Source organism: Rhamphochromis sp. 'chilingali', assembly GCF_963969265.1.
Source record: "Rhamphochromis sp. 'chilingali' genome assembly, chromosome: 18".
In the NCBI taxonomy this organism is placed as follows: Eukaryota; Metazoa; Chordata; class Actinopteri; order Cichliformes; family Cichlidae; genus Rhamphochromis; species Rhamphochromis sp. 'chilingali'.
The window spans coordinates 29,176,468-29,203,207 of NC_137945.1; the positions used below are offsets into that span (position 1 = coordinate 29,176,468).

General features: G+C 43.7%; 1 protein-coding gene across 3 annotated transcripts in view; it reads right to left on the bottom strand.

Moving 5' to 3' along the window:
• arhgap12b (Rho GTPase activating protein 12b) overlaps positions 1-25,378 on the bottom strand; it is a 63,444-nt gene extending 38,066 nt beyond the window's left edge. For all 3 annotated transcript variants that reach the window (XM_080865765.1, XM_080865764.1, XM_080865763.1), the window contains exons 1-2: positions 25,200-25,378; positions 20,444-21,185 (exon numbers count right to left, since the gene is read on the bottom strand). In XM_080865765.1, coding sequence (XP_080721891.1) covers positions 20,444-21,118 — 675 coding nt within the window. In that variant the 5' untranslated portion in view covers positions 21,119-21,185; positions 25,200-25,378. The remainder of the gene's footprint in view (positions 1-20,443; positions 21,186-25,199) is intronic.
• Between the last annotated feature and the right edge of the window lie 1,362 nt (positions 25,379-26,740).

The window sequence follows — 26,740 nt, forward strand, 5'->3', positions numbered from 1 at the left end:
ACAGCATTGTTTCTCAACTTGACTCCCGCTATATTAATGGTCACCCAAGTGCATTTTGTAACTCATTTTACCATTTAATATTTTCCATCCTCAGATTATCTCCACGCTCTTATTTTGAAACTTCAGCTGCTTCTTACCAGCCAAGCTTTTGACTTTACATGTCACATTCTCTACACGGCAGTTTGATTCTGTGCTGACCCTTCATGTCACACAGCTGCTTCTCCACACAGTCTCTCGTGGACTCCAGCTCCAAAGCCGTGGATCGCGGCTAACAACAGTACTTATTACCCAGAGCACTGCTCTGCCTTATTTGATCCTGCAGTTCAGGTGGAAATGACAGGAAAGGTAGTCTGTTACAGATGTGGTATTTATTGTTCAAAAGTAATTGTTTTGTCATTTTTTGGGATTCAGTAAAGTGCATGTGCCGCTCTTTTTGCATGTGTGGGCCCGCTCATGAACTCATTACCTGCAGCTGTACAGGAAAACTTATTTCTGTCCTTTCACACGTTGAAAACTCCAAAAGTGCTTTACTTCCAATCGAGACTGCTCTGATTAAACTTTTCATCATGTTGTTTGTATTTCTTCGCTAGCCTGATATATCATACTTGAGTTTTTATTCTGACCAAAGATTAACCTGGAAGCACAGCTTACCAAATACAGAGTTCAACTTGAGATGTTATTTTTATGTTTCTATGTTAGTTGCTTTATTTCTCTTTTAGAGAAGGCTCGTGGCAGAGACAAAGGGAAGCTTGTCTATCTGTGCTCAGACACAAGATGACTCATTAGTGGAAAGAACAGAGTGGGAGCGCCTTGGAGCCGCCGAGCACGCAGGTTGCGGTGCATCAGGGTACTAACCCCAGTGAATCAGGTTAATTGAAAATCAAACGTACAGCGAGGAGTGCTTTTATCTCACAACAGCATTACAGGCAAAATATGAAATGGGATGGCAAGCTGCGTGAGTTGTGAGTCAGTGTGTATCTCCATCTCAGTGTGGGGGATTGTGTTTGCACCATGCATATGCATTAGTGTTTTCATGTAGCTGATTTCTAATGCTCCAGATTTAATGATCCTCCTCTCCAGAATGTGACCCAGATAAACGCCACCCTGCCGCCCTCGAGGTTCAAATAGAATAATTCCACACATCTCCCTCTCTCTCTCCTTCTGTGTATCACCCTGTAGCCGTCTTTGGAGTGCTATAGGGTGTGAGGGGTGCGAGAATGTGCGTGCGTGCATTTCATCATGTGAACTGAATTATTAAGGCCCCTGGTTGCGATCACACTCTGCAGAAAGCTGACACAAACCATGGTGAAGCTGAGTGCCAAGTGGTACCACTTCACCAGACAACAGCCAACCGCAAGGGAAATGGAAACTTCCTCCAAGAAAACAACCTCAAACCAGCAATCTGTAGTAAATCCAACTCACGCACAAACACAGGCAGGCAAACAGGAAGTGCAGGTTGTGCTTCGACAGCTTTCCTTAAATTTAGGCTGAAGGTTCTGAATATTTAATGAGAGTTTGAACAAGCTACACCACACAGGCTCTGATATATATCAACATAATGAAAATGTCTTGTTGCCATGTTGGGTTTTGTTGTAGCTGCTGAGTAAAAAAAAACCTGAAAGGCAACCCAGGATGTGCAGGATATTCAGGTGTACCTGATACTCTCATAGGACAAGCAATGCAAATTATCATGGCATGACAGATACAGCAGCAGCAACATCTATAGAGCAGTGAGGGCGAGCGCTAAAAGAGGAGGGACAAAAGGTGAAAAAAAGAGCTAGGACGGAGGGATGAGGTGGTTTGGGACCGGCAGACAGTAACGGCACATCTGGGCTGGGAGAGGCTGACGGCAGGGACCCCCCACAGAGCTGAGTGCTGCACTCGCAGCTCGTCTACAATAAGGAAATGGAATTACCTTAGCAGAGCGAGAAAAAGAGCCCAGAGCACAGCAGGTGGTTTGGACAACTCATTCTGCTTAAGGCAGAGAATAGGAGGGGAGAAAAAACAGTTACTACATTTACAACTCTGATTTTTATTCGTTTAGTCCTCATAAACAATCATCTAAAAATATGCAAAGAGTTCACAAATGAATCTTGCTGAATTAAAAAGGGAAAGGGAATACGATAATGATCAATACTATAGCGATACATGCACAAATACTTCTGTGTATTTTCATTACAGAAGTGTTGATTTTCTTCAATCTGAAAATGTCTCCTATAGATATTTTAATCCACTAAAGGGTCACAAAATATCTGAAGTCTGAAAATTATGTCTTCACTTTGCATTGTTTCTTTATGTGATCAAAGGTTTGGGCGACTGGAGAAAGATGTTAGCCATCACTGAGTCAATTAGCGATTAGCTTTTTATTCCTTCATTTTAGTGATTTTGTAACAGTTGTATGAAAATCCTCAAATGTCTCCACAATGTGAACTTATGATGAGCTTCGAAATCTGGCCAATGGGTTATCATTCTTTAAGAAACGATGGTATTCTGGATTATAGTAGCAAATTATTATTTTCAGTAATCCTAATCTAGATTATCAGCACCATAGTTCATCAACTTAAACACCATGCCTTTAAATGTCCTGTCATTATTTCTATGAAACAAATAAAAACAAAGACTTTGACGTGGTGGACATGGCTAACTGGTGGTTGGGTAGGCCCAGTAAGGCTAGCAGAGGCAGGTGCCGGACAGCCATCCAATACGAAAGCAGTCCAGCTTTACTGATCCTTGGAGAGCCACAGACTAAGACAGCTACAGGCAACATTTGATGAGCCTTCTATAGTTTGACCTGTGGGGGGCCTTATATGACTTAATTTCCAGATAGATCCTCTAATTTATGAGCTTATGAACCAGTTCATGCTGTACAAACGACAGTTCGAATAAATTTGGGGAGAAAAGAGACAATTACTTTATTTATTTACAAATATATTTCTAATATTTACCTTGAGTCATGTGGAAATTCACATAAAAAAAACCCACTGATGGCTTTCCACTGGACAGAAAACCCATTGATAACTAATCATTTCCGCTGTATAGACGTTATCTACAGATTTGCTGTGTAAATAAATTCTTCAAAATGTTCATTTTCAAAGCCACATTGTTCTTGTCAAGCTATCAGCGTCACCAGAGATTAATTGTTCAATCTGTGACCTTAGTAGCAGTGAAACAGTGGTTCGATGTATTGATTGGTCATTTGGAAGAAGCTGAGCTGATGATGTTTTATCACACAAGAATGTCACACATTTGATTACAGCTACTCGAAAGTGAGGACAGGGTTGTTTTTGCTCTTCCACCAACCTCAGCTGAATCCCACTGGTTTCTTGACATAAGTAGAAGACTTTGCTTTGGGCTCTGGTGAAAGGGCAGCGTCACTGTAGATTAGTTAATAATGATTTACCACAGCCTTTAGTGACAGGGCCAAGGAAAGTGGGCTACTAGGCTATACATACAATTAAAAGGGCACATTTAAATCTCCAGCCTCTTCACCCCACTCTACCCACTGGCCTACATAAAATGACTCAGGGTGTTCAGCTGTGTGTGTGTGTGTGTGTGTGTGTGTGTGTGTGTGTGTGTGTGTGTGTGTGTGTGTGTGTGTGTGTGTGTGTGTGTGTGTGTGTGTGTGACAGAAAGATGCATTGTGTCACAGGTTATGGGTCAGGCAGCCCACAATCTGGACTCTGCCAAGCAGCCGGCCCTCCCCTCTTTGTGCCCCCGTCCCGGGGTATATCCAGCCAGAGAAAAGTTCCAGCACGGGAGCAGCCACTGTAAAAGCCATTGTTGCGTACAGTCTCTGCCAGAGAGAGGGCTGCCTTGTCATCTATACTGCCTGGTCACATGTTTGGGGTCTTTAGAAAAGTGACTTGCATCATCAGCTAGCCACTGGTCTGCATGTGACACAGAAAACATGACTACACACTGAACTGTGCACTGCTTGCCACCTCCTGAGTTACACGTCAACATATTCTTGGCAGTGTGGTGCTCACATGCTGTTAGACTTGTATTCCTCTCATATTTGACAGAATCCCACTACCCATATTTAGGTTAGAAAATAAGAATGTATTAAATAAACAAAGAAATCTGGTTTAAAGTGGTGGATTTTCATTATTCTAGGTAGGAAAAAATGATATAAAATACAGAATATAATCATGCTACACTAAAGCACAAGGGAAAAACCAACTATCACATGTACACGCATTCATGGGCTCCAATATCTTTTAACAGATAAGCTTGTTCTCCTTTGTCCTCTGGTTGACCCACATAAAGGTCTTGGTTGGGTAATTGACTGTCACAGAGCTGCTTCTGTAGAAAGCAATTCAATTTCCACTGGGCGAGTTTGACCACATTATCGAGAATGCCGCCATTGTTTTTGTCAAGCCAGCAATGGCACGTAAAGGCAGCTCAGACCAGTGGGCCTTGAACAGAACGTGTACCGGGCAGCGCAGAAACTGGGGCAGTCGGTAACCCTGAGCCATGAGGTGGTCCCCTCCTGCTGAGTGGTGCTGACAGCAATCTGGAACGTGGCTGTCACTAGGTTGGATGGCATTTACGATCAGGGTCAGTGGGTTTGCTTCAAAGGAACAAAGGGGCATTGGAAATGGGACCAGATGAACCAATGGGATGGTTCAGAACGGAGAGGCGTTAACACTGCCTGTTAAGAACAAGAATGGATCAGTTGCCCAAAATGTAATCTTGATCCGTCAGCTATTTATTGGGGTTTTTACATGTATTTATAGTCACACTTGGACTGTAAACTATGACTGGTGCGTAGAACTGAAAATATTAACCTGTATATGCATTGGTCATTATCCAGACATCTGCTGGTTACATTGGAAGCCCCAGAACATTGGTCTTTGCCCCCATAACGGTATCATCTGATACCTTTGTAGACCTTTTAATCAAAAATAAATGTATTAAGGAGTCCTGACAGTAAAGGTTGTTTGCTCAGCATGATGGTTTGGATCAGTTTTAGCTGAATAAAAAATACCAACAATCTGCAACAAATGCTGTAGCCTTGGTTCCTTTTTGTTGTCCTCCATCCAAACTATGGGATGCATCAGGATTCTCACAATTCTAAAAGGTGAACTGAACATGTAATTAAACTAACATATTTAAAGCAAACTGGTGTTTCTGTGATTGGCTTTCCAACACCCTCATCCTTAAACAGTGTCTCATACACAGCATGCTTAACATATCTAAAGCACTGCAACCTAGTAACCAGTGGAGTGGGTGCTATCTGCTATATGTCACCATGGTTGCAAACGCCCACTCATTTTAGATCAATAGATGCTCAAGAGCCTGGGGACTGGCTGGCAGATCAACAACAAACATTTTTACTGACCACCAGGAGGGGGTCCTGGCCCGGGCCACCGAGCACTCACATAAACCCCGACTCTAAGAAAGGCAGATTACTTGCCTGTCAGTTACCACTGAGGGTTTTTTAGTGACACCCCAAAAATAAGGAGAGTGAATTTGTAAATTAAGCGACAAAAAAAGACATGGAAGCAAACAGCAAGCACTCTCGCATCTACCTAGGCCATCAGTATGGCACACTTGGCATTTGGATAAGGTGGGGTTTTGTGATTTGCCACGCCACAGTGAGGGTCAAGATAAGCACATTGTTCAACAACATGTTGGTGTGGGATGAACAGGAGTTTGGAGGGAGGGGTTTAACCCAGGAATGTACCGTGCACAACCCCCTTAATCCAGATATGTAAGAAGATTGCATTCTAGTATGTGTATGTGTGTAGAGCAGTGTGCCTAGGCTGACCAGTAAAGCCCCTCTGTCTCACAGTTGCCAGTGCAGGAAGCTTAGCCATTGAAGCCTATAACACTTTTCAGACGATTATGGCACTCCAGCACGGTCCATCTCTAGGTTAATCCACTCAAAACAATGTTCCAGTCGTAGCACTTTTCAGAGAAAACAAAAAATACACTCAGGCTTTAGTGTGCCATATATGTTGAATTATACACAAGCTGATTCCCTGATGCACACAAACATGAGACTGTAATACAGAAAGTACACCAGAGGGAAGTGAATCACTGGACTCAGACAACTGACCTTTGTCATGGGGCTGCTTTCAGGATTTTATTTGTTTACTTAGTCAAGACTTAGTTTTTCCAATTTAATCTAGAAAATGAAAGATGAAACAAATTCAAAAATAAAATATTAGTCCTGATCTGTCTAGACACTTCCAGACCTTCACAACACCTAAAAAGCTATCAGAGATAGACATAAAAAAAGAAGAAGCAAAGAAAATAAATACAGCAAATATATCTAACCACCACCCTGTGCTAAAGTGCCAAGAACTGCCGCTCCTCTAAATGCCAGCATTAAACAACTTAATTACAGCCAAAACACAAAAGTGGTCCTGGCCAGTATGGATAATTTCTTACAATAAAATGATTGCACCTCAGGTAATTGATTTTAACGCATCTGCTTGAACTATGAGAATATTGCAGTTTAGGGGCTGCTTCGATTAACCGTGTGTTGTAGCAGGCAGCTGCTGATTTGGTTCATTTGAAGCGCTGAACTGGAAAACTGTGTTTAATGAGATCATTTAGCAAATAATATGGCCTCCTGTATGGTACAGAGCATCCAAGAAGTTTGTGATTCAGGTTTGGTGAGTGGAATTCTAGTGTTTAAGAGCCTGTTGTTCTGTACTGATCAGCAGGTATGCGTCTCTGGGCATTACTAGCTCCATAAATGCTTATGCTGAGGTTAATGGGTGACACCCTGTGGCTAATGTTTATATCTTATGATCAGCATATGCCAAAAGGAACTGCTGGCTGACGGCCTTTCACTGTGGAAACAAGAAGAATTTAACCTCTATTAGTGGTTTCAGTCACATCCCACAGCCAGGGATCAGCAATACAGAAAGAGAAAAATAAATCATATCATGCCAAAATTTCAGATCAAAATTTAGATCAAATCATCTTTCTATCAAGCTTAAAAGTTTGAAAGTATTGGGAAAGAATCCCACAAAAACAAACAAAAAACCTTCTCTATACATCAAACAAGTTCGAGAAGTTTTGTACACAAAGAAGAACATTAACTGACATATTAACTCAGTTGTGGTACCCTTATGCTCCAAAAAAGGTAAATCAAATACATTTTTTTTAGAAAGCACATGAAGTGCAATACTGTCTCTGAGTGAATCTCATCTATGGATGTACAACCACAAACCTGATATATATGACACATATAGGGCCAAGTACTTTAAACAGATGCTTAAATCCAATATATTCAACTATGCTAACTGGCACCATGTCTTTTACAGTAAAGTTACCTGTTGCATTTGTGATATTACTGTGTCTCTTCATTTTCTGTTGTATGGTATGCTGCAAGAACAGTCGTTACGTTGTGTGTGCATTGGGTTGTGCAGGCCACCCAAAGCAGTGTCTACTTCTCTGTCTGTCCTTCTCTTTTGAGGCTTGGGTTGTTTCCTTTCCCTGTGTCAACCTAATTCTCAACTATTCTCATCGTCACTGGCCGTTAGGATGAGTTCTATCGACTGTATATTGACCGTGTCTCATGTATGCATCGATGAAAAGTTTATTTTATTTTATTTTTCCCCCATTTTATCGACCGGCCATAACCACAGCCAGTGTGAGAAACAACATTAAAGAAAAACAGCAGGAGAAGGGAAAGAAGAGATGTTTGATCAGATAACTAAATGTGTTGTTACGGAGAAACTGACATAAAGAGGTGCAGAAAAGTATTCCTGATTTCTTTGTTCTGTTTTTGTATATTTCTCACACTTAAACGTTTCCGGTCATCAAACTAATTTTAATGCTAGACAAAGATAAACCAACTAAATACAAAATGCAGTTTTTAAAATTTGTTTTTTTTTAAGGGGGTAGGGGAAAAAAAGCAAGGCCCTGTGTGAAAAAGTAATCGCCCTCTAAATCTAATAACTGGTTGTATCACCCTTGGCACCAAAAACTGCAATCAAGCATTTGAGCAATGAGTGCTTCACATCACTCTGCTTTAGTCTACCCTTCTTTGCTGTATTGCTTTAACTGAGCCACACCAGAGGCTTTTCGAGCGTCCAGTATAAAGTCATGTCAAAGTATCTCAATCAGATTTAAGCCCAGACTTTGATTTGGCCGACCCCGGGAAGGTTCAGCACTGTTGCAAGTTTTTCTCCATTTGGGGATAATGGCTGTCAAACCCTTAGAAATGGCACTGTAACCTTTTCCAGACTGACAGATGGCATGACTTTGTTTCTCAGCTGTTTCTTTAGATGGTGGCATGATGTGCAGCGTTTCACGTCCTTTTAGCTTGCTACTTTGTCAGACAGTTCCTGTTTTAGTGATTTCTTGATTCAGCAGGTCTGATCGTAGCTAACAAAACAAACTGAGCTTTCGAAAAGGTGTGGTTAATCACAGATAATTTATGATTTAACAAGGTGTGTGTCTTTTCCTTTAACAATTAAAATCACCACTTTGAAAGATTAGTCAAATCTCGAGTAAATACAAACTAATCTTAGACTAATACTATTTTCTGATGCTGTGTATGTTTATAGTTTTTCACAACACTAGCTCTGAGCCCAGTGAGAAAGACTTTGCCTTTAATGCTCCTTCATAAAAGTATTTGCCACAAGCTGTTTTGCATCGTGTAGAGTTAATCTGAATTAATTTAAAGAAGTTTTTAAAAAAGTTTTAAAAGGGGTGTGCAAGGCAGGGGTAATGCACTATGTCACTGGTTCCAACAATCCCCAACACTTGGCTGTTTTGCTCCCATTCAGCTAATGCTTACCTGACCAAGGTCCATCACCAAGGTCATGCTTCAAACAGCAAAGGAGGGGAGCAGAAAATAAGGGAAAGAAGGTGATCATCATTCTAAAGGTTCCACAGACCCTTTTCTTTAATGTTGCAAAGCTTCTCAGATGAACTATGAACAGGATTTTGTCTCCACTCCTACACTTTAAACACGAGCCAGTCTATACGTTTATGACGGAAACTCTAATCTCTCCCTGACAGAATAACCAACGAGCTGTCAATCAGTTATAAACAGGGGTGCACATAAGTGGTCCGGTGCGCATTCGCTGTCAAAATAAAACACGCGCACCAGATAAGAAGTTGCAACGTGCATTTGCGTACATATAAAGGCACTGTTTTTGGGATTTTCATGGCATATTCTGCACCACATCTCTGTGCGTTCATCATTTGTTTGAAGCCAGCTCACCTTCTGCAACCACTTTTCCAAGAATACGCGCTTCTTTTGCGGTTTGGACTCCTTCTGACATTTCTTTGGAGGTGGAGGAACACCTGATTAAAGGAGATTGCTTCTTGACATCTTTAAGAGTTCTAAACAAATGTCTGTCCTCCTCCAGAAAATCTTATGTACGCAAACGCGCGTTGCAACTTCTTATCTGGTGCGCGTCTTTTTATTTTGACAGTGAATGCGCACCGGACCACTTATGTGCACCCCTGTTTATAAAAAGAGCTGATCAGCCCAGCCAACAGCACTGCAGAGCCAGCAGAGCATAGAGGGAGCACTGAGACATCCGTTACTGCAGACATATCCATTTCATTAATGGACACCGGGAGTGCCTCTCTGCCAATCAAATGCAAGGGCACTGAAAGGCTCCTGGCCTTGGAAGGTTCTTCCATGTGTTAAAGAGAACTCTGATCACCATCCTAACGCCTATATTTTATCAGTAAGCTATTTCTGGTCAGCTTTGAGGGAACGTACAGACACACATACTGTATCCCCTTAAGGCAGGGTTTGGTTGGAGGATTCCCCACTGAGCTGAAAGCCCATCTGAGAGCAATTATAGGACTTGTGCTGAGGCTGTGTTAAAATTGGATTTGCTGTTTGGTTACAGAGCTGTAAAGCTGGCAGAAGGATCCGGACTGATCCACAGCGGTATAGTGTGTCCACTCCCTGTGTATCCCCTTTGTTTTTCCCTCTGTAGCATCTCTGTTCGGTGACAGCTGCTCGTGGAAAGTTCTGGGGACAAAAACACAGTTTCTGGAAAGTTGGTTCAGGGGTAAACGACTATCTGGGCCACGCATGCTCGACCGCGAGCCTAAAAATGACCTACACGAACAGAAAGGATTACACACCCACTGCAGAGCTGGTTCAACTAATGCCTATAACCTCAGTGCCAAAAAAATCAACACTGTAGCACTTCTTTGTGCTACTGAGTTTTATTTATTTTTTAAGTAGTAACTAGTGCTAGGCTTCATGCCCAATAATTTGACTAATAATATTCTAGCAGTCTGACAGAATGTGAAACATAAAGAAAATATAATTACACATATAATAGATTATTTTTGATCAGTTTGTAAGCTTCTGATGTATCTCTTTAAATGTGACAAACGGTGTTTTCATCCCAATGAAACACCAATAAAAGACATTTAGATTATTTCTTGCATACTTTGTCTCCACAAAATGATTCTGCTTTGTATTTTTAGGTACTCCTGCAGCACTTTGTAGTGCGTTAGGTCAAACAGCAACTGTACCAGCCCACAGCAACAACTCTACACCTTTCCATGCGCCTGTACACTCCACCAGATGATGTGACAGACCAATTCCATTCTCCTTTTAACAGTAAATGACCTCTGGCAAGACAGCCGCCAGCAGAACAATTTCGGCGTTGATCGATTCACTGCTCATACTTTGTCTCTTTGGCAGCTGCATTAAGTAATTAATGATAGCAGCAGCATATGACGAAGACAATACGTGCCCCTCGATGCCTCGAGACTCCTACGCTCTGATGCTTTCACCAGTCCTCCCACTCGCTGGCAACCAGCTCCCAGCTGCAGGTCTCCTGAGGAAAACACTGAGAGCAGAGAGACACAGCAGATGGCTCTCAAATATTGTCTTTGATCTGCAGGAAATTGCTGCAGTGTTGCGCTAAATCGCTGAGAAATACAAGCTGTTACACTCAAAGACAGAGTGCAACAAGTCAAAGAGCAGCCAGAACCCAGGGAAGAGGGCGAGAGGGCCGCAAGTGTTTTTTATAACACACTGATTAGTCCAAACTCTGACTTTACATGCAACGCCATTACCTGCCAAGTTGTGCATTTTGGATAGAAAAGCTGTTAAAGAAACAGTTTTTGAATTGTAAACATTAGAAGCATGGTGACGTGATTTCAAAATTCAGTCTTTATGCAGGCGAAACTAGCGTGGGCGAAGAAAAACAAACAAAATGCCAAGAACAGTGGGATACTGATGGTGCTTCACTTCAGCGCTGCGCTGACTGTGATCCCTCAAGGTGCAAGTACAAACCTCAAACACAGATGCAAAACACTGCAAATTCTAGCACTCTATTAGTCTGTTACTTAACACTAATTAGCAGATAAATGTGCCTGTGCACTGCTCCGGCACGGTTTATTAATGTAGCCTGCTAACCTTGGGTGATAACAGATGCAGCAGTTTTGAGCATGCTGGTCACTTAACAGCATATGTTATTTATTTAGAGACTGAAATATTCAGTATACTTAACAATGGTTTTATTTAGGTCCTAGTTGATTTGTCCACTTTAAAACAAAAATAAAACCAATTAGGTAATTTAGCCTCCTTTTCTGCAACAAGCAACTGTGTGCTGCCAGATACAGTTTTTATCATCAACACAGAAAGTGCAGTATTTGTGAGATTCTTAAGAATAGCTTGACCTGACCACTCATCCACACCAAGAGGCGGCTGGAGGGTGTAAAGGACTAGCAGCTGTTCAAAAGGCTCTGGACACAGCGAGAATAAGTTATGTAACTACGCACTGAGAGCCCAGTGCCCCGAGCATCATCACTTGTGTGCAAACAGACCTCTGTGGAAAACACAGCAGAGGGGGAGCTGGCAAAGTTACTTTCTAAATAAATCCTACACTAGAACACCCACACGTGCCCAGCACCATATCAAACACATAAGCGTACACACAGCAGTTGGTGCTGTCGGTCTGAGTGTTTCCAGGTGAAATGCCACAGGCAGAAGGGAATGAGGTTTCCACATTGATTACAAACAACAGTGAAGGGGAAGGAGAAAGCATGGACAGGGAACGATCCAGAGGGGGAGAGAAGACCAGAGGAAGGCAGCTTGAGAAAAATAATGTAGCCGAGTTATGAAAAGCAGCCCAGATAGGTGTTCTTCTTACCTTTTCTGGGTACATGCTGTCCCAGTGCATCAAGCTACAGCAGTGAGCCAGGCTCAGAGAGAGAGAGAGACACGTTGAGCGACAGGCGAGGGACTAGCTAAACAACAGAGAGCTGCGGAGCAAGGACGAGCAGAGCGAGATAGCCGGAGTGAGCAAATTAAACAGGTGATGTACCCCCGTCATCCACTACATGAATAGGCAGCACGCTGCCTCACAGGCTGACAGGCAGAGCAGCTTTAGGGATGCTGGATACGAAGAACTGCAACTAAAAAGGGAGACAGAAGAGAGGCCAAGGCTTCGGTCTCTCCTGTGTCAGCTCTGTTCTTCAGTGACATGCGGCTCACTTACATGTCAAGTTTACACTCATTACCTCATCTTGGAAGAACACAAGGTAATGAAGACAAGTAACAACCGATGGATTTTAAACACTAACCAACCTGTCACTCTCACTTGAAGGAGAAGTTGCCGTCTAACCAATGCAAAACCAATGTTAAATGATTATAAACTACATAACCTGCTTTTTCCCAATAACTGAGCAGTAACTGAGCAGATGTAGAATATTATGGTTTTCTAGGAAATCACTACAGGACAGCAACCCTATTAGCTTGTGAAACAATAACATGTTCTCTTGCAGAGCACTTCTTTGTTACTGAAATGCCTAAGGTCACATGGAGTATGTATGCATTTCAGTAACAAAGAAGTTGTTACTTCTGGTTGTGCCCGGTTTTGTTTATGCCAACTGCAAATGAGGAAACAAGCATTGACAGAACTTCTGCAGGTTAATATAAAGGGATTTGTGCATACACTGCAGCCTTCACCTGTTCTACACCATAACTGATAGATGGGCATCTGAGAGCAAACATGCAATGTAGTCAAAGAAGATATCAAATGATCTCCAACCTAGTACATGGTCTGTGTGTTGTCTGATTGTGCCCTCAATCTTTAGCTGGCTAATAGGAGTGATTATTGGAAGTACGAGCTCAACATCGGGGAAAAAAAGCCTCTAAGAGTATGCACTTCTTTTGTGGACCACCAAGTGAGTAGTTACCCTTAGGGTATCCCCAGAACTGTTTGGGCTGAAAACTCCTGATGTCCTGACATGTCCGTGTCAGTTCTCAGTTATCCAGGTCTTGGGGGAAAAACAGGCATCTGGACTTTTTGTGGAGATATTTCAACTCTAATCCAACGGCTTCCTCCATTCGAAAGAAAAGGTGGAGAGGGCCAGGTATTTAACCCCTAGTGGGGGTTGTCTCTTGGCCTCTTAGACGAGAGGAGGAACCTCTTCACAGGTTCAGCTGCCTTCTTTTTTCAGGCTCTTAAGATTAACGTCTGAACCTGTTTTTAGGAGTGCATGTGCGAGCAGCTTACGCCCTCCAATGCCATCGTTCCTCTGTTCTGAAGTGAGCGGTTTCCGTCATATTCCTTCCTGTTTTCTGAACAAAATGACTGGGTGTGCATCATAAGTTAGTACGGATAATGTCTGCCTATGTAGCTATGTGCTAACCTTGAAAAAGCTGGGAACCTTATCTTGTGGTCAACAAACCACATCTTTATCGATATATATGGAGGTGTCAAAACTCGTCATTAAGGGTACTAGGTGAGGTCATCAAATGACGTCTTTATTGGGGAAGAAGAAGAATTAAACTGGTGTGACACTTTATGACAGATTGGTCTCTCTGGCTCCTTTCATGTGAACGCACACTGTGACTTGATATGAAATCTTCTTATATCAAAACATTAATAAAGGAAAAATGGAAAGCAAGCAATCCCCCATAACAGCAAGCCTTAATATCAGCTATTGTGGGTTTCTTAAAGCCTTGTTGCTTGGGGCTTGTGGATATAATCCTCATGCGCATGCGTCACAGAGGCATGCATCGGGATGAATGTGGAGGAAGAAATAAATAGAAACATCAGAAACATCAATAGAAAAATCTCATATCCCGATATAAGGCATTTATCGTCCCGACAACGATATATAATAACAAAAATTTTACATTTTCTGTAAATTCTGTTAATCTCGGGCAACTTGACTTGCGTGAAGTGTTTTCAGCTGGGCGTTGTGTACCTAGAGTCGAGTGTTACGTATTTATTACACGGCGTGCTGCGGGGGAAAGCCTGTTCTAAGCTTTTTCTTTTTTTTTTTTAGCACCTGACAGCTCTTTTTAGCTTCTCATGCGTAAACACTCTGCATTCTATTTCACTTGATTCAGTTTATTTTGAAAAATCTCAACAGGCTCTTCAGCTTTATTGTGAAAGGTTTATGTGGAAAATAAACATGCGGACGGCGGAGCCACGCGGTGGTTTTACCGTCGTTGTTGCTAACGACAATGCATAAAAACAATCACTTGTCCGTCTGTAGTGTGGCTATATTAAATATAAGAGAAAGAGAGAACTTCAGGAAATTATACAGTGACCATAAAAACGATGAAAAAAATATTGCCGTAAACAGATGATTTTGCGACACCACGAAACAAACGATAACATAATATGAAACAGACGTTTTCACATCGTCATCCGATATATATCGTTATATCGAACAGCCCTAGTCACCGGTTGGAAAGTGGACCAAGAGGAGCCATTCACTAAACTCCAGAGACAGGTGTGCAGACTGACTTAGCAGAGGGAGCAGCAGAGAGACAGAGCGAGGCAGAAAAGTAGAAGAGAAACCTCAATGCCCAGACAGAAGAGAGAAAAAGAAGAACTAGGAAGAATGCATGCAGCCAGATGCACGCACTCGCAGAGACAGACGCTCACATGAGCACAGCAGATGCACTGTTTGCTCAAGTTTATTATTAGATTACCAAAAGGTCTAGTGCTGCACTTCTGAGGGAAAAGCAAGCCTTCATTGATTTTACTCGCTTGTTGCCTCACCGTGAGTGAGTGTGCGTTTGTAGGCACTGATGCAGGAATGTCAAGCACGCGCTGGAAAACAAGCAGGGGCCTCCTTTTCAGCCGGACCGGTAGCAAGTCTCGGCACAGGAGATGGTTACAGCACTGCTTGCGCTCATATCTAGTGGAATTTACTGTCTTTGTGTAATAAGAGTGTATGCTTTCTTCAAAAGCTTTCAGCTTATTTGGAAATTGGCTGTAAAGAGTCCCTGCACATAATTTTAGGCTGCACGCACAAAGGGCCCATTTAGCAAAACATGCAATTAGCAGGTTATTGTGGTGCTGTGTGTTTAAGAGCAGGTTGTTTCTGTACAGTAAACTCAAGAGCTTCCCAGGACACTCAAGTGGGACAGAAAGGCTTTCTCACTATCCACCTCACTGTCCTTTCTAAGAACAATACACACATTCTGCTTCACGTGGGAGAAAACGCACGTCACTGAACTTTAATGAGCCGATTCAGCACAACCAAAATAACAGCGGTAAATTCATCAAACCTTTCAGCGAGCGACTGCAGTTTCAAAGTGCATTTAGGAGTCTCAAGCAACCGCACGTAGCGGTATATTTCATTACACTGCTAAACCCTTGATGCACATTCCCAAACTTTGCTCTGTTGCGCAAGTCAGCAAACATACAATGCAGGAGGACGGGGCCAACGTGTGCACGTGCTTCCCTCTGCGTTTCATACACAGGAAGAAGGAAACAGCAATGAGCAGGCCATCGACATCCCAGCATATGCTCACACATTCACAACACCCGCTTTTAATGCTCTCCTCCATCTTTAATGGTGACCTTGTAGTGTCGCTATTCTGGATCACTCAGCTCACCGTGGCAGCTGCTTAGAGGTTCACAGCTCACGTGCTACAACTAATCTCCTCATTAACCAAAAATATGACAATGTACCTGTCTGGGATGCCTTTGCCATCCCATAACCGGGTACGAGCAGCAAAGTCAGGGTCCAGGGCCTCCAAGCCTTCCCCCCGTCTATCTCTCCTCCTCCAGGCACGACTAGCAAGCAAAAAGACCACAAAGCAGGCTGAAGGCAGGCAAACGCTGGCCTCAAAACAGCAGCATACTTTCATTTTTAACCCCTCTAAGAATCCATCTGGATGCATACAAGCTTGTTATGTCACTGTGGCTACACAGCAGCCCTTCAATTAGATTTCTCTGAGAGGAGAAAAAAAATAAAAACAACAACACAATACTAGAAGACAGCTTATTTAATGGGAGTGACTGATCCATCTTGTAATCTCAGGGAATTACCAGTTTCATCACAGACACAGAGAGTGCAGCCTGTGAGGATTTACTTAACAGCCAAATGTGTTGGAATTATGAAAGAAAGGGAGGGTCCAGCAGTGTTTAGACACTGATTGTGTCAAATGGTATAAATCCTGGCGTGAGGGTGGGGGCTTTAAGGCCTTTCTACCTGTGAGTGCCTGCAGGGCAGCTGGCCGACTCCATGGCATAAAAACACAGACCCAAACACTTCCAGGGCCACCACATCTGTGTGACACATCCACTGAGAGAGAAAACAACCATCCGACCTCTCCAAAAATCCCACAGAGTGGCATTCATCTGCTCATTAAGTCACAGTGCTTTGGAACAAAGAAAACTGCTTCCAGTCAAAAAAGAAGAGAAGCTGAGTAAAAAGCACTCCTGAGGAACCTGACTCAAAATAACTTTCTTTGTGGGGATACACACACTGTGTGGTCAGACAAACAGACAAAACAACAGATAAAAGCAGAGTAAGCGTAGAGAAAACCAAGATGTTTATGTGGAAAAAAGGGCTTTAAATCACATGTTTGCTAAATTCAAAAAAGAAAACACACAACAGATCCTACTGCGAGGTCCCCGAGAAGTGAGGAAAAGAGGCTTATTTTGCCCGTCCAATAAGAACGTAGTAGCTGTGCTGTCTAGACGAGAGAGGAGGGGGAGGGTTGGTTAATAAAAGGGAGTTGGTTTGGATGGGGCTGTGTGACCACCGGCCCAAGCAACCTCCAGTGGTGCAGAGGAGGCGTGGAGTGAACCATCAGTCTCTGCCAGAGCCGGCGAGATAAGCAAATTACACGAGGAAAGCATGAAGAGACACGGAGGCGTTAATCGCCACCCGCACATCAAATCAAATCAATTAAGAGGGGGCCAGCTGGCACTTGAATCCTCCCATCCAGTCTCCATTCATTCAAAGGCTCCTGAGTCGATGTGCTCAGGAGAGGAAATGTGTTTGTGGATGGGTACCGTTACTGCAGCTTTAGCCTCTTCTAATAACCTGATTTGTGGACAAGGTTTGTCCTCCTTGGGTGGCTTTAAGTTGTAAGTGGGTTAAAATTAGTCTTATTAGATGATACTGCCACTCCAGACAGCCTGACAGCAAGTGTATTAGTGCCTGGCAGTCTGCATTTTCACTGCACTGGCATGCTGGAACACTGGACATGCTCGTTGCCATAGAGATACATCATGACATCATGGTTTTGCACCTTCAGTGAGGATCTGAGATGACTGTGACGTTTACTGCAGCTTCAACAGTGTTTGCTACCTCACGTTTAGACCAGCTTCAGCAGCTTAACAGAGAAGCTCCTGTATGTCAATGAGCTACTCAGCCTTCAGTGTTGATAAGATAAGATAACCTTTATTAGTCCCACACGTGGGAAATTTGTTGATGGGCTATATGCTAATATATCGGCCACTGTTTTCCCCTTTCAGAACATGAAACAATCAGATTTCCCTAAAATTTGTTATGTTATGGGGAAGAGAGAGATGAGGAACATTGAAAGTGCTGCGAGGTTACGCAAATAAAAGTTATCATCTTGTTAAAATGGAGTGTTCACAAGCTTGGATTCTAGTATTTATGTGGATGCTAATTTGAAATGCACCACCTACCTAATCTGTTCCAGATTAAGCACACTCTTCATGGCACTTGGCAGCTGACACCTCCCAGCAGGATACTATGCACTGCCACACCACAAAAACTTAAGGTAGTCACACCAGATCGCAATATGCAGAGCGGGGCTGATCCAGCACGTGATTCATGCTGGACCAGCTCCGCTCTGCAACCCAGTGGACACAAAAGCTCTAATGCCTACATGCCATGTTGCACACCACAGCACTGCCATATCTATGCCACAAAGGTCAGAGGTGTCATAGTGGTGCGATGGTGGCCCACCTTGGGTCAATCAGATAATTTTATGTATGTTTTAGCAAGTCTCAATCACAATACAGTGGAACCCCGACTTACGAATACCCCATTTAACAAAAAATTCAACTTACGAAGGCACTTAACGGCAATATTTCTGCCCGTGTTACGTCAAAATGCCCGCTTAACAAAATCTGCTGGCTCTGATTGGCTGAGCCCAGAATGCCTACAATGCCCACAATTGGCTTTTGTACTTGCGCTTCGCTGTTCCACTTGAATGACGTATTAGTGTTGCAGTTAGCAATTAGCCTATAGCCTATCGTTCACTCAAAAGGCGCAATGGGTGCTTCGACTTACGAAAATTTTCGACTAATGAAAGACCCTCAGGAACGAATTAATTTCGTAAGTCGGGGTTTCACTGTATTAAGTAAACACAAAGGATACAATTAACTATTTTTTTTCAAATCGCATAAAAGTGAGTTTTACCACTCTGGCACTAACAAGTGTCTAAAACCAACTTCTAAAATACAATATTGCCTCAGCAGGAACCTCCCTCTGCCTCTCTCTCTTCAGGGGGCAGTTTGCTTGTACCCGTGCAATGGCAGGAAGCAGTGGAAGGAGAGGAGCTGAAAGAATTGGGCTTTCTGCAGGGTCATTCACTTGCCTGGCAACAGGCCAAACAGGACAAGCTAACACAACAAGGTACAAAGAGAGAGGGAGTGGGTTCCACCTGCCCCGGCGACTACAGACACCGCAGAGCTTGACGGGGAGCTCTGGCTAAATCCTGTCTGCTGTCTGTTACTTATGCGCCCCGCCAGCTCTACTGCAGCCTGACAAAAACCACACCAAAGAGCTGCCCATGCAAATGTAAATGCCTGAGAGTGAAATGTGTTTATTTTGGCCAAGCATATAATTAACTCCAAAAGTTTAGTGAAGACAGGCAGTAACACAGAAAGCAACCCTTTTCTTTCTTCTTTTTTTTGTTTGGGGGGGGGGGGGGGGGGGGGGTTATGTCAATAGCGACCCACCAACCCGTTGGCCATCCAACAGTACATCTGTGGCTCTGAAGCCATAAACTGTGTTGGTGTGCTGCCATTCTCACTTTCCTTCACATGGCGCATCACACATGGCATTCACATGTTCTCGCTCACACAACGGTCCCCGCAGCGGGGCGATCGGGGGCTACAGACTGATCCACGGCAGATATGACCTAGTTTCTATTCAGGCCCGTCTCTTTGTTCACTCAACAGTGGAGGAGGCTGCTGCAGCCCGTGGAACAAAGAACACAAGCAGCACTTGGAACCTTGGAACCAGCTGACCCTGCCTGGATACGGCCGGCCCAAAAATGGCTCGTGAAGGCAGAGCCACATGGCCTCCCACTGTCTTCAAATCTCCTCCTTTTTCCTACTTTGATCTACCAGCGCTCCAGACAAGGGAGGATAAGCCCCAGTTCCTGCAGTCTCCCACAGTCCCCCTGTCTGAGAGTGATGAGACATATCTCGTGGCCTGAGTTATCAGTCTGTGGGACGGGAAAGAAAGGAGAGGGAGGAAATAAATTTTATGATTTCAAAGTGTGTGTGTGTGTTGGGGGGGAGGTCAGGAAGTCTAGATCTCTGCAGATACCAAAACCTTTGCAGAGATAATCTGTCTCAAAGCATTAGCCTAGCTATAATGATACCTTTACACACCTTCCTGTGGTACAGCAACATAAAAGTGTTTGAAAAGCTAAAGTGACAACAAAGCTGCACAGCCTTATATTCAATCTACCTGAAGACTCAGTTATAGAAGCCTGCATTTAACAAGCAAAACCATTTAGTCGTTAATGGCCCAACTACAACGCAACCCCCTCACCCCACTCCGTCTGTACAAACCAGACAAATTCTGCTTCAAAGGCAACAGCAGATTTTAATAAGCACGTGCAACTGTTGATGCGTTTACTCAGAACTGGCAAATGATGCACAGCTGATGAACGATTGCAGCTAAGCAAGATGATGAATGAAGAAGCTGGAACTTCTCTCTACGCAATGACAGAATGTGACTGGGACGAGGGCAGCTATTTGCAGATGGCCCAGAGGAAATGTGAGCAAAGAGTGTGAAATAAACCAGGGAGAGAGGAAGACGTGAACAGAAAAGGGAAAAAAAAAACATAGCTGAGAGAACAAAGAAACAGAAAATGAATGGCGATCATAAGAGTGAGTCACTTTTGCTGGGAGGGGAGCAGTTACAGAACCAAAGGTGTCACCCTGTGTGGTATTTGGTGCACCTGCAAAGCAATGCACAAATGCGCAAAGCAAGGCTTACTAATAGAAATTAAGCAGCAGCTTACCTGCATGTGTTCTGTTGAGCTGCTGCTCAGCTCGTCTCCAGACTCCGAGTCGTTGCGGAGCTTGTTTAGCCCCTCTCCAGGCAACTCGCTCAGAGGGGACGTCTTGCTGCCATCCGGGCTTTTGTGGTTGTTCCCCGATTTTGGTGTTGGTGAATCAGCCCGCGTCCGTGGCAATGTGGAATTGTTGGGGTGGTGGTGATTGTTGTTATTGTGGAGAAGTACCAACTCAGCCACCAGCTTGCAGTGGTGGGGACTCCCCACGTTCTGGTTAGCATCCTTGGGCAGTGCAGGCGGAGTGACGCGATCAGAAGATGGAGAGGGGGTGGAAGAAGGCGACGGGCGTCCGAAGCTGGACATTTCTGGCTGAGGTCTGTTGAGGTTCTCATTGGAGGCCCGGCAGATGTCCAAAACGGCGGGCTTGGCCCTCAAGGTGGGTTTCTGGGGGGGCATGAGCGCCCTGCGCACTTCCCTGACGTACTGTGCTGGCACATAAAATGCCTTTGCGCCTTCGTCCTTTCTCACCTGCCACCAGTCCTCGTTGGTCTTCTTCACCAGCATATAGCACTCTCCCTGCCGGATAGCCACCATCTTGTCTTTGGCCTTGTACTCGTAGTCATATTCCACCTCAATGTAGACCTGTCCCGGAGCGATGGGCAGCCCCTCTCTGTCAGCCATGTCTGTGGGAACAAGTGCTTGCCTCAGCTGATCAGCAATCTGGGCCTGCAGGGTTCCTCATATCTCACTGAGGAAGACAAGACAGAGGAGAACCATAAGTTGTTAATTTTTATTTTTTTTAAAGACTACAAAACTTTGAGCAAAGTTGAACACACACATCCAGTAAACAACACAAACCCTCTGCTATTTATATGGCCTGGGTATCCACACCCCACTTTATTACTCACCTTATAACCACAACCACAAAGCGCTACTGCTGAAACACGCTCACATTATGACACAATGTTCCCCCAGTCAGACGTGCTCGGATGGTGAGTCAACCACAAGCAGGCAGTCAACACTGACTGGCCCTGATAACGGATACGACCACTAAGGATATCCAGCCTGGTAATCCGATCGTCCTCTGCTGAGCTAAAGGTGATGGCAACATGACCCCACACACTAATCTTAATGACTATAACGACACTGTGGAGGCCACGTTCTTTCAGTGGCTGCACTTAAAAATAAAGTCGGCATCATTTTATTAGCTTCTTGTCATGCACTGTATAAAACCACTACCAGCCCGTGGTAGCCTTTGTGTAGCTCTCAGGCACACAAGCAAGGCTGCACTTCAGTAAATGTGCTTCATGGATGTAGCTCCCCCGTCTAAAAAGTAAAGCCCAAGTGCAAGTGTCTTCAACATGGAGTGTTTTTAATGGCCATTAACATGCAGTTTCTCAGGGTGTAAAGAGAAGTCCAATTGGGAGGAAGTCTATGGGAAAATCCACTTCCTTCTTCCTTGATCTATGGCCTCAATAAAACCTTTCCTCACGAGTTCATAGTTTCAGTCGATAATGTGAAATATTACGAAATAGATTGTTACGTTTACTGTGTAAATTTTGGTCCCAATTAGTCTCCAGAAAGACAACAAATAATGTATAAAATAATTTTAGCTCAATTTCACATGTAAATAATAATAATAATAATAATGGATTGGATTTATATAGCGCTTTTCAAGGCACCCAAAGCGCTTTACAATACCACTATTCATTCACTCTCACACACTGGTGGGGGCAGCTACAGTTGTAGCCACAGTTGCCCTGGGGCAGACTGACAGAAGCGAGGCTGCCATATCGCGCCATCGGCCCCTCTGGCCAACACCAGTAGGCAAGTAGGGTGAAGTGTCTTGCCCAAGGACACAACGACCAGGACAGAGAGCCCAGGGATCGAACCGGCGACCTTCCGGTTACAGATGCGATTCCCAACCCCCTGAGCCAAGGTCGCCCACAAAAGAGCCATTCGTTTAGAAAACAGAAGCTATACAGCTTGAGATGTGCAATTTCAACATCCCTAAGTTCTTCCAAACTCATCGAGAGTGTCATTACATGGATATTACAATTTACAGATCACACTGGATCTAGAAAGTCATAAAACCTTCATTTAGAGAGTTGTAAGGAAAATAACAGTTTTCTGTTTTTCATGATCCAAACCATTGTTTAGATTTTAAAAAATAATAATTTAAATCGACGTGCATTTTTAATCCGATGTGTTGTAATGCTGGCATCATCGCACCAGGAATATCTCAGTATTTTATTTAAAAACTGTATCCTCTTGCAGGCTGGTTCTGGACCACATGACTGGAATCCCTGATATAAAGTCTATGAGTCCTGCTCTGCAGCTTTGGCATCATTACTCATTAATGCAGCTACAAGACACTGTGTGAAACCTCTTAAAAGCTTGAGGCGATCTCTTTGCTATATCATGTACACTCAGTGTGTGAGTCAGAAGACAGCTGGGCCCCACGCCATTCCTGTGCAGTTTGTTTTGGGACGAGACCTGTCATTGAGCCATCAGATAGTATCCTTTCATCAGTTAACCTAATATCTCCTCATATTGAATTCTTCTTCTTCTTCTCCTGCCCCTGAAATACCAGCCGCCACAGACTGAAGTCTAGGCGGCAAAAGCAGCTGCTATTAGTGAGGCGTGAGAACATGCCGCCAAATCTACAAAGGGCCCCATCCTTATGTAAAGAAATAGACAGCTACACCCAGAATAGATTTACAGTGGTAAGAGCCGTCTGGGCCAGAGTGGGAACCCATGAAAGATGTCCATAATGAGCTTTAATAGTGTCTGTTTCATCTGTTTCAACACTATGAAGTGTTACAGTTGCATCAAGCCACAGCTTTCTGGGTGTGTGTCTCTGAAAGCAGCCCGGTCCAGGCTTGTCCCAGCACAACCTCCAACTGTAATGTCAAATTACACATGCATCAGCCTTTATGAATGACCGTCTCTTCAGGAACATGCAAGGGCAAGAATGCACCACTCAGACACAATCTACAGTTGACACCATGAGCAAAGCTGCCAAAGATGTAGTCACGTGCCTGTTAGGGCTTCCACGTGATAACACCATTATCACCATAGTTTGCATGGCAGTCACTGTCCTGACTTCATCACAGGAAGCTAACACAGAGAGCAGTGAGTTTAAGCTCTTCGGTCCCTGATCGCGTACGTAGTAGTATGCAAGGTTGTAACAGATAACTACTAGCATGTGAAGCTGAGGCACCTATCTGAAAGGCTCCCAAATATACCCAAGGAAAACCATTTCCCACACTGACCACAAATGACCACAAAACCAAACGATTAAATCTGCTCTAATGGGAGCATAAACCGAGAGAAACTGGCTGGAGATCAAGCATGACATCACTAGCCTCGGAAGGGGCCCCCAGCTCCACTAGTCACTACTGTTAATTATTAAAAGCAACTTCTCAGCAAGAATGCAGCTGAAATATGGAGCTCCTCGTCTCTCCTTTCAACTGCTGTGGTTCTGGCAGAGGACTCGAGAGTAAATCTTGTTGGAAATAAATCCCCAGCACTGCACAGCAGGGTGTCACAGCACTGTGCAGCTTTACAGGAGCGCACTGGCCAACTTGTTGCTCAGCAGACTCTTACAAAAAAAAAAAAAGGGATGTTGTGCAAATACTGCCTGTCCCTGTCGATATGGACCTTGATAACCATAAACTTACTGTGTTTCTTTTGTGGAGTTTTAAAAGAGGAGCCAGGTGGTTCGAAATCCTCAACCAGTGACAACAATCCGGTGACAGAAATAGGTCTCTGGAAAAACATTTTTAAAGATTCTTAACGAACATGTTTATGACTTGCACTGCTGCACACCGTTAACATGTTAAATCAGTGTCTCTCAGCTGGGTGGGTGTAGATGGAAGAATATTAAGCTAGGCATCAGTAAGGAGATCACGACCAGAGCGTTTACCTGCATACATCTGCAGACAAGCCACTGTAGCAGCAGAAACACCCTGAGACCTGCACTGCCTTTGTCCCTATGCTTCACCCAAAGCAGATGTGTGGATGAGCAGCATCCACTCCAACATGTGCTCCTGCTGCTGCTGCATTGCAATCCCATCTATGCGGGTTATTTGCTGCATATGATGAGCATCAATGGGAAATAAACGCTGCTTCTCCCTGACACAGCACTGGAAAAGCCCCCTCTAAAGGCAAGCAGTCTATAAATTGTAGGGGGGGGGGGGGACTCAGAGCATGCCTGAGGGGGCAGGCGATGGTGAGGGGCGGTATAGGTGGGGGGTAGGGTCCCTTCCACCCACACACACACACACACACACACACACACACTGCAGTAACGCAACACAAAGGAGTTTAATCCATGTGAATTCATGACAAAGGGTCTCCGAATCGACATCACCAAGGATTCCCAGGAGCGAGGGGAGAGGAGGGCATGCCTGCCAAAGAAAGCCCCCTCCTCCTATTTATGTCGCCTCCCGGACCGGGACAAATAACCAAAAACACCGAGAGGAAATTAGCCCATCAACACGGAGTGATGCTATCACGTGGAACCTTTAATTACCCTCACAGTAGAATATCAACAACGTTTCTTTAGTTTATTTTCCCACTAGCAGACATTTTCGGGGTATTTTCGAGAAGCTTCATGCGTGGACAAAAGCACTGCAGGTTCACTCGAGTACGAACCACCGCGCGCTCTGCCACAGCGTGCCATAGCAACAAAGTAATTCCGACAGAAGCCAATAGCCTCGCGCTGACCATCGCGCCCCGCCAGGATAAAATCACTCACCTCGAGAAAAAAGAAACTCCCGCTTCGTCTCTCCGTGCTTCGTGCCGACCGCAGAGGTACTCCGAGGGAACTTTTTTCTAACCTATTTCAGTCTCGCCTGCTCCGACTGAGTCCGCAGAAGACCTCAAGTCCTTCAGCCAGCTTGTTCGCAATCCGCCGCCTCTCCACAGGCTGTCAAGTTCCGAGCGGAAACAGCGCACATCCGGTCATAATTGCCAAAATAAATCTGCCTCCGTCAAATTCTCGCTATTGGAGATAATCACGATAACGCTATCACCATAAGAGCCATATTGATATAATCATAAAAAAAATAATAATATTATTAGTAACAGACAACCTTGCCTTTGCACTTTTCTATTTCTTGGAAAATGAATTACGCTTGATGCAGTCACACAGCTGTGGGGCACTGACAGACTCTGTACCCACAAATGTACAAAACAATGGAAAAGAGTTTTATTTAAAAAATATCAAATGTGCATTAATTACACATTTTGGAGGTTATTTAAAAAAACAAAAAACACGGTTATCAAATCAGCAACAGATAATTATATTTCTTGGTTATTTTATTGTTTTATTCGTCTTATGCTACGGGAACTTTACAGGGAACTTTTGTTTTGAAGTTAATTTGCATCGTAAAGAACACATTTTATTATATCTATATTTTTGCTCACTAAAATTTATATCACAATACTCCGCAATACTAATTTGTCCAAGCATAACAATCTCCTCGCTGAACGGAGTTGTAGTCCTTGGACTGTGCTACTATATTATCATATTATACACATTTCATCTCAGAGGAAATCCTCACACATAAACACACATTTGTTTTGTTTTTTTAGGAAGAAAATTTTACTGTGTAAAAAAAACAAATCCTTGAAGGCTTGGGGAGTTAATTAACTTGCGTTTATAATCCTACATGATGTGATAAAGTAATCAGCAAAATTTTCAGTTGAATAGTTTTTAGATTTTTGATGGACCTTTAGTTTCATGAACAAACAAACTTGTTTCCGGTTTGAGTTCGCGTACTTTATTGCACCCTGTGGCAGTTGGGGCATTTAACACAGCAGTCGTCTGTCACTCCCACTCCGCCCGTCTGTCAACGCTGATAGACGGGTTTCAGAGCCTCGAGGTCTCCCTGGCCTCTCCCGGCCGAACACCCTGGGGGTCTTTGACTTTGATCTGGTAAACTTGGAATAGTTGTAAATTTCCTCAAGGTAAAGGTCATGACAGTAAGATGAAATTATTTCCCTTCAGAACCAGGCTTTTAATTCTCACAGTCTTTAAATCGTGTAACATCACCAAACATACATAGGCTACTGAGCTGAAATTTCTTTTGGTGATCAAAGAAGAGTGTTTTACCATCCAAGCAGGAACATGAATGATTTAGTGCCAGGAAGCAGGGAGGCTTCAGTGGAGTCACTCACCCAGACTTAGCCTCTGGCAAAAACACTACAACCATAGTATCTTAGAAAAATGTATGAATGTGTCATAAACAACTCTGTGTTAAAACACAACATGTTGTTGTAAAGAGGAAATGACAG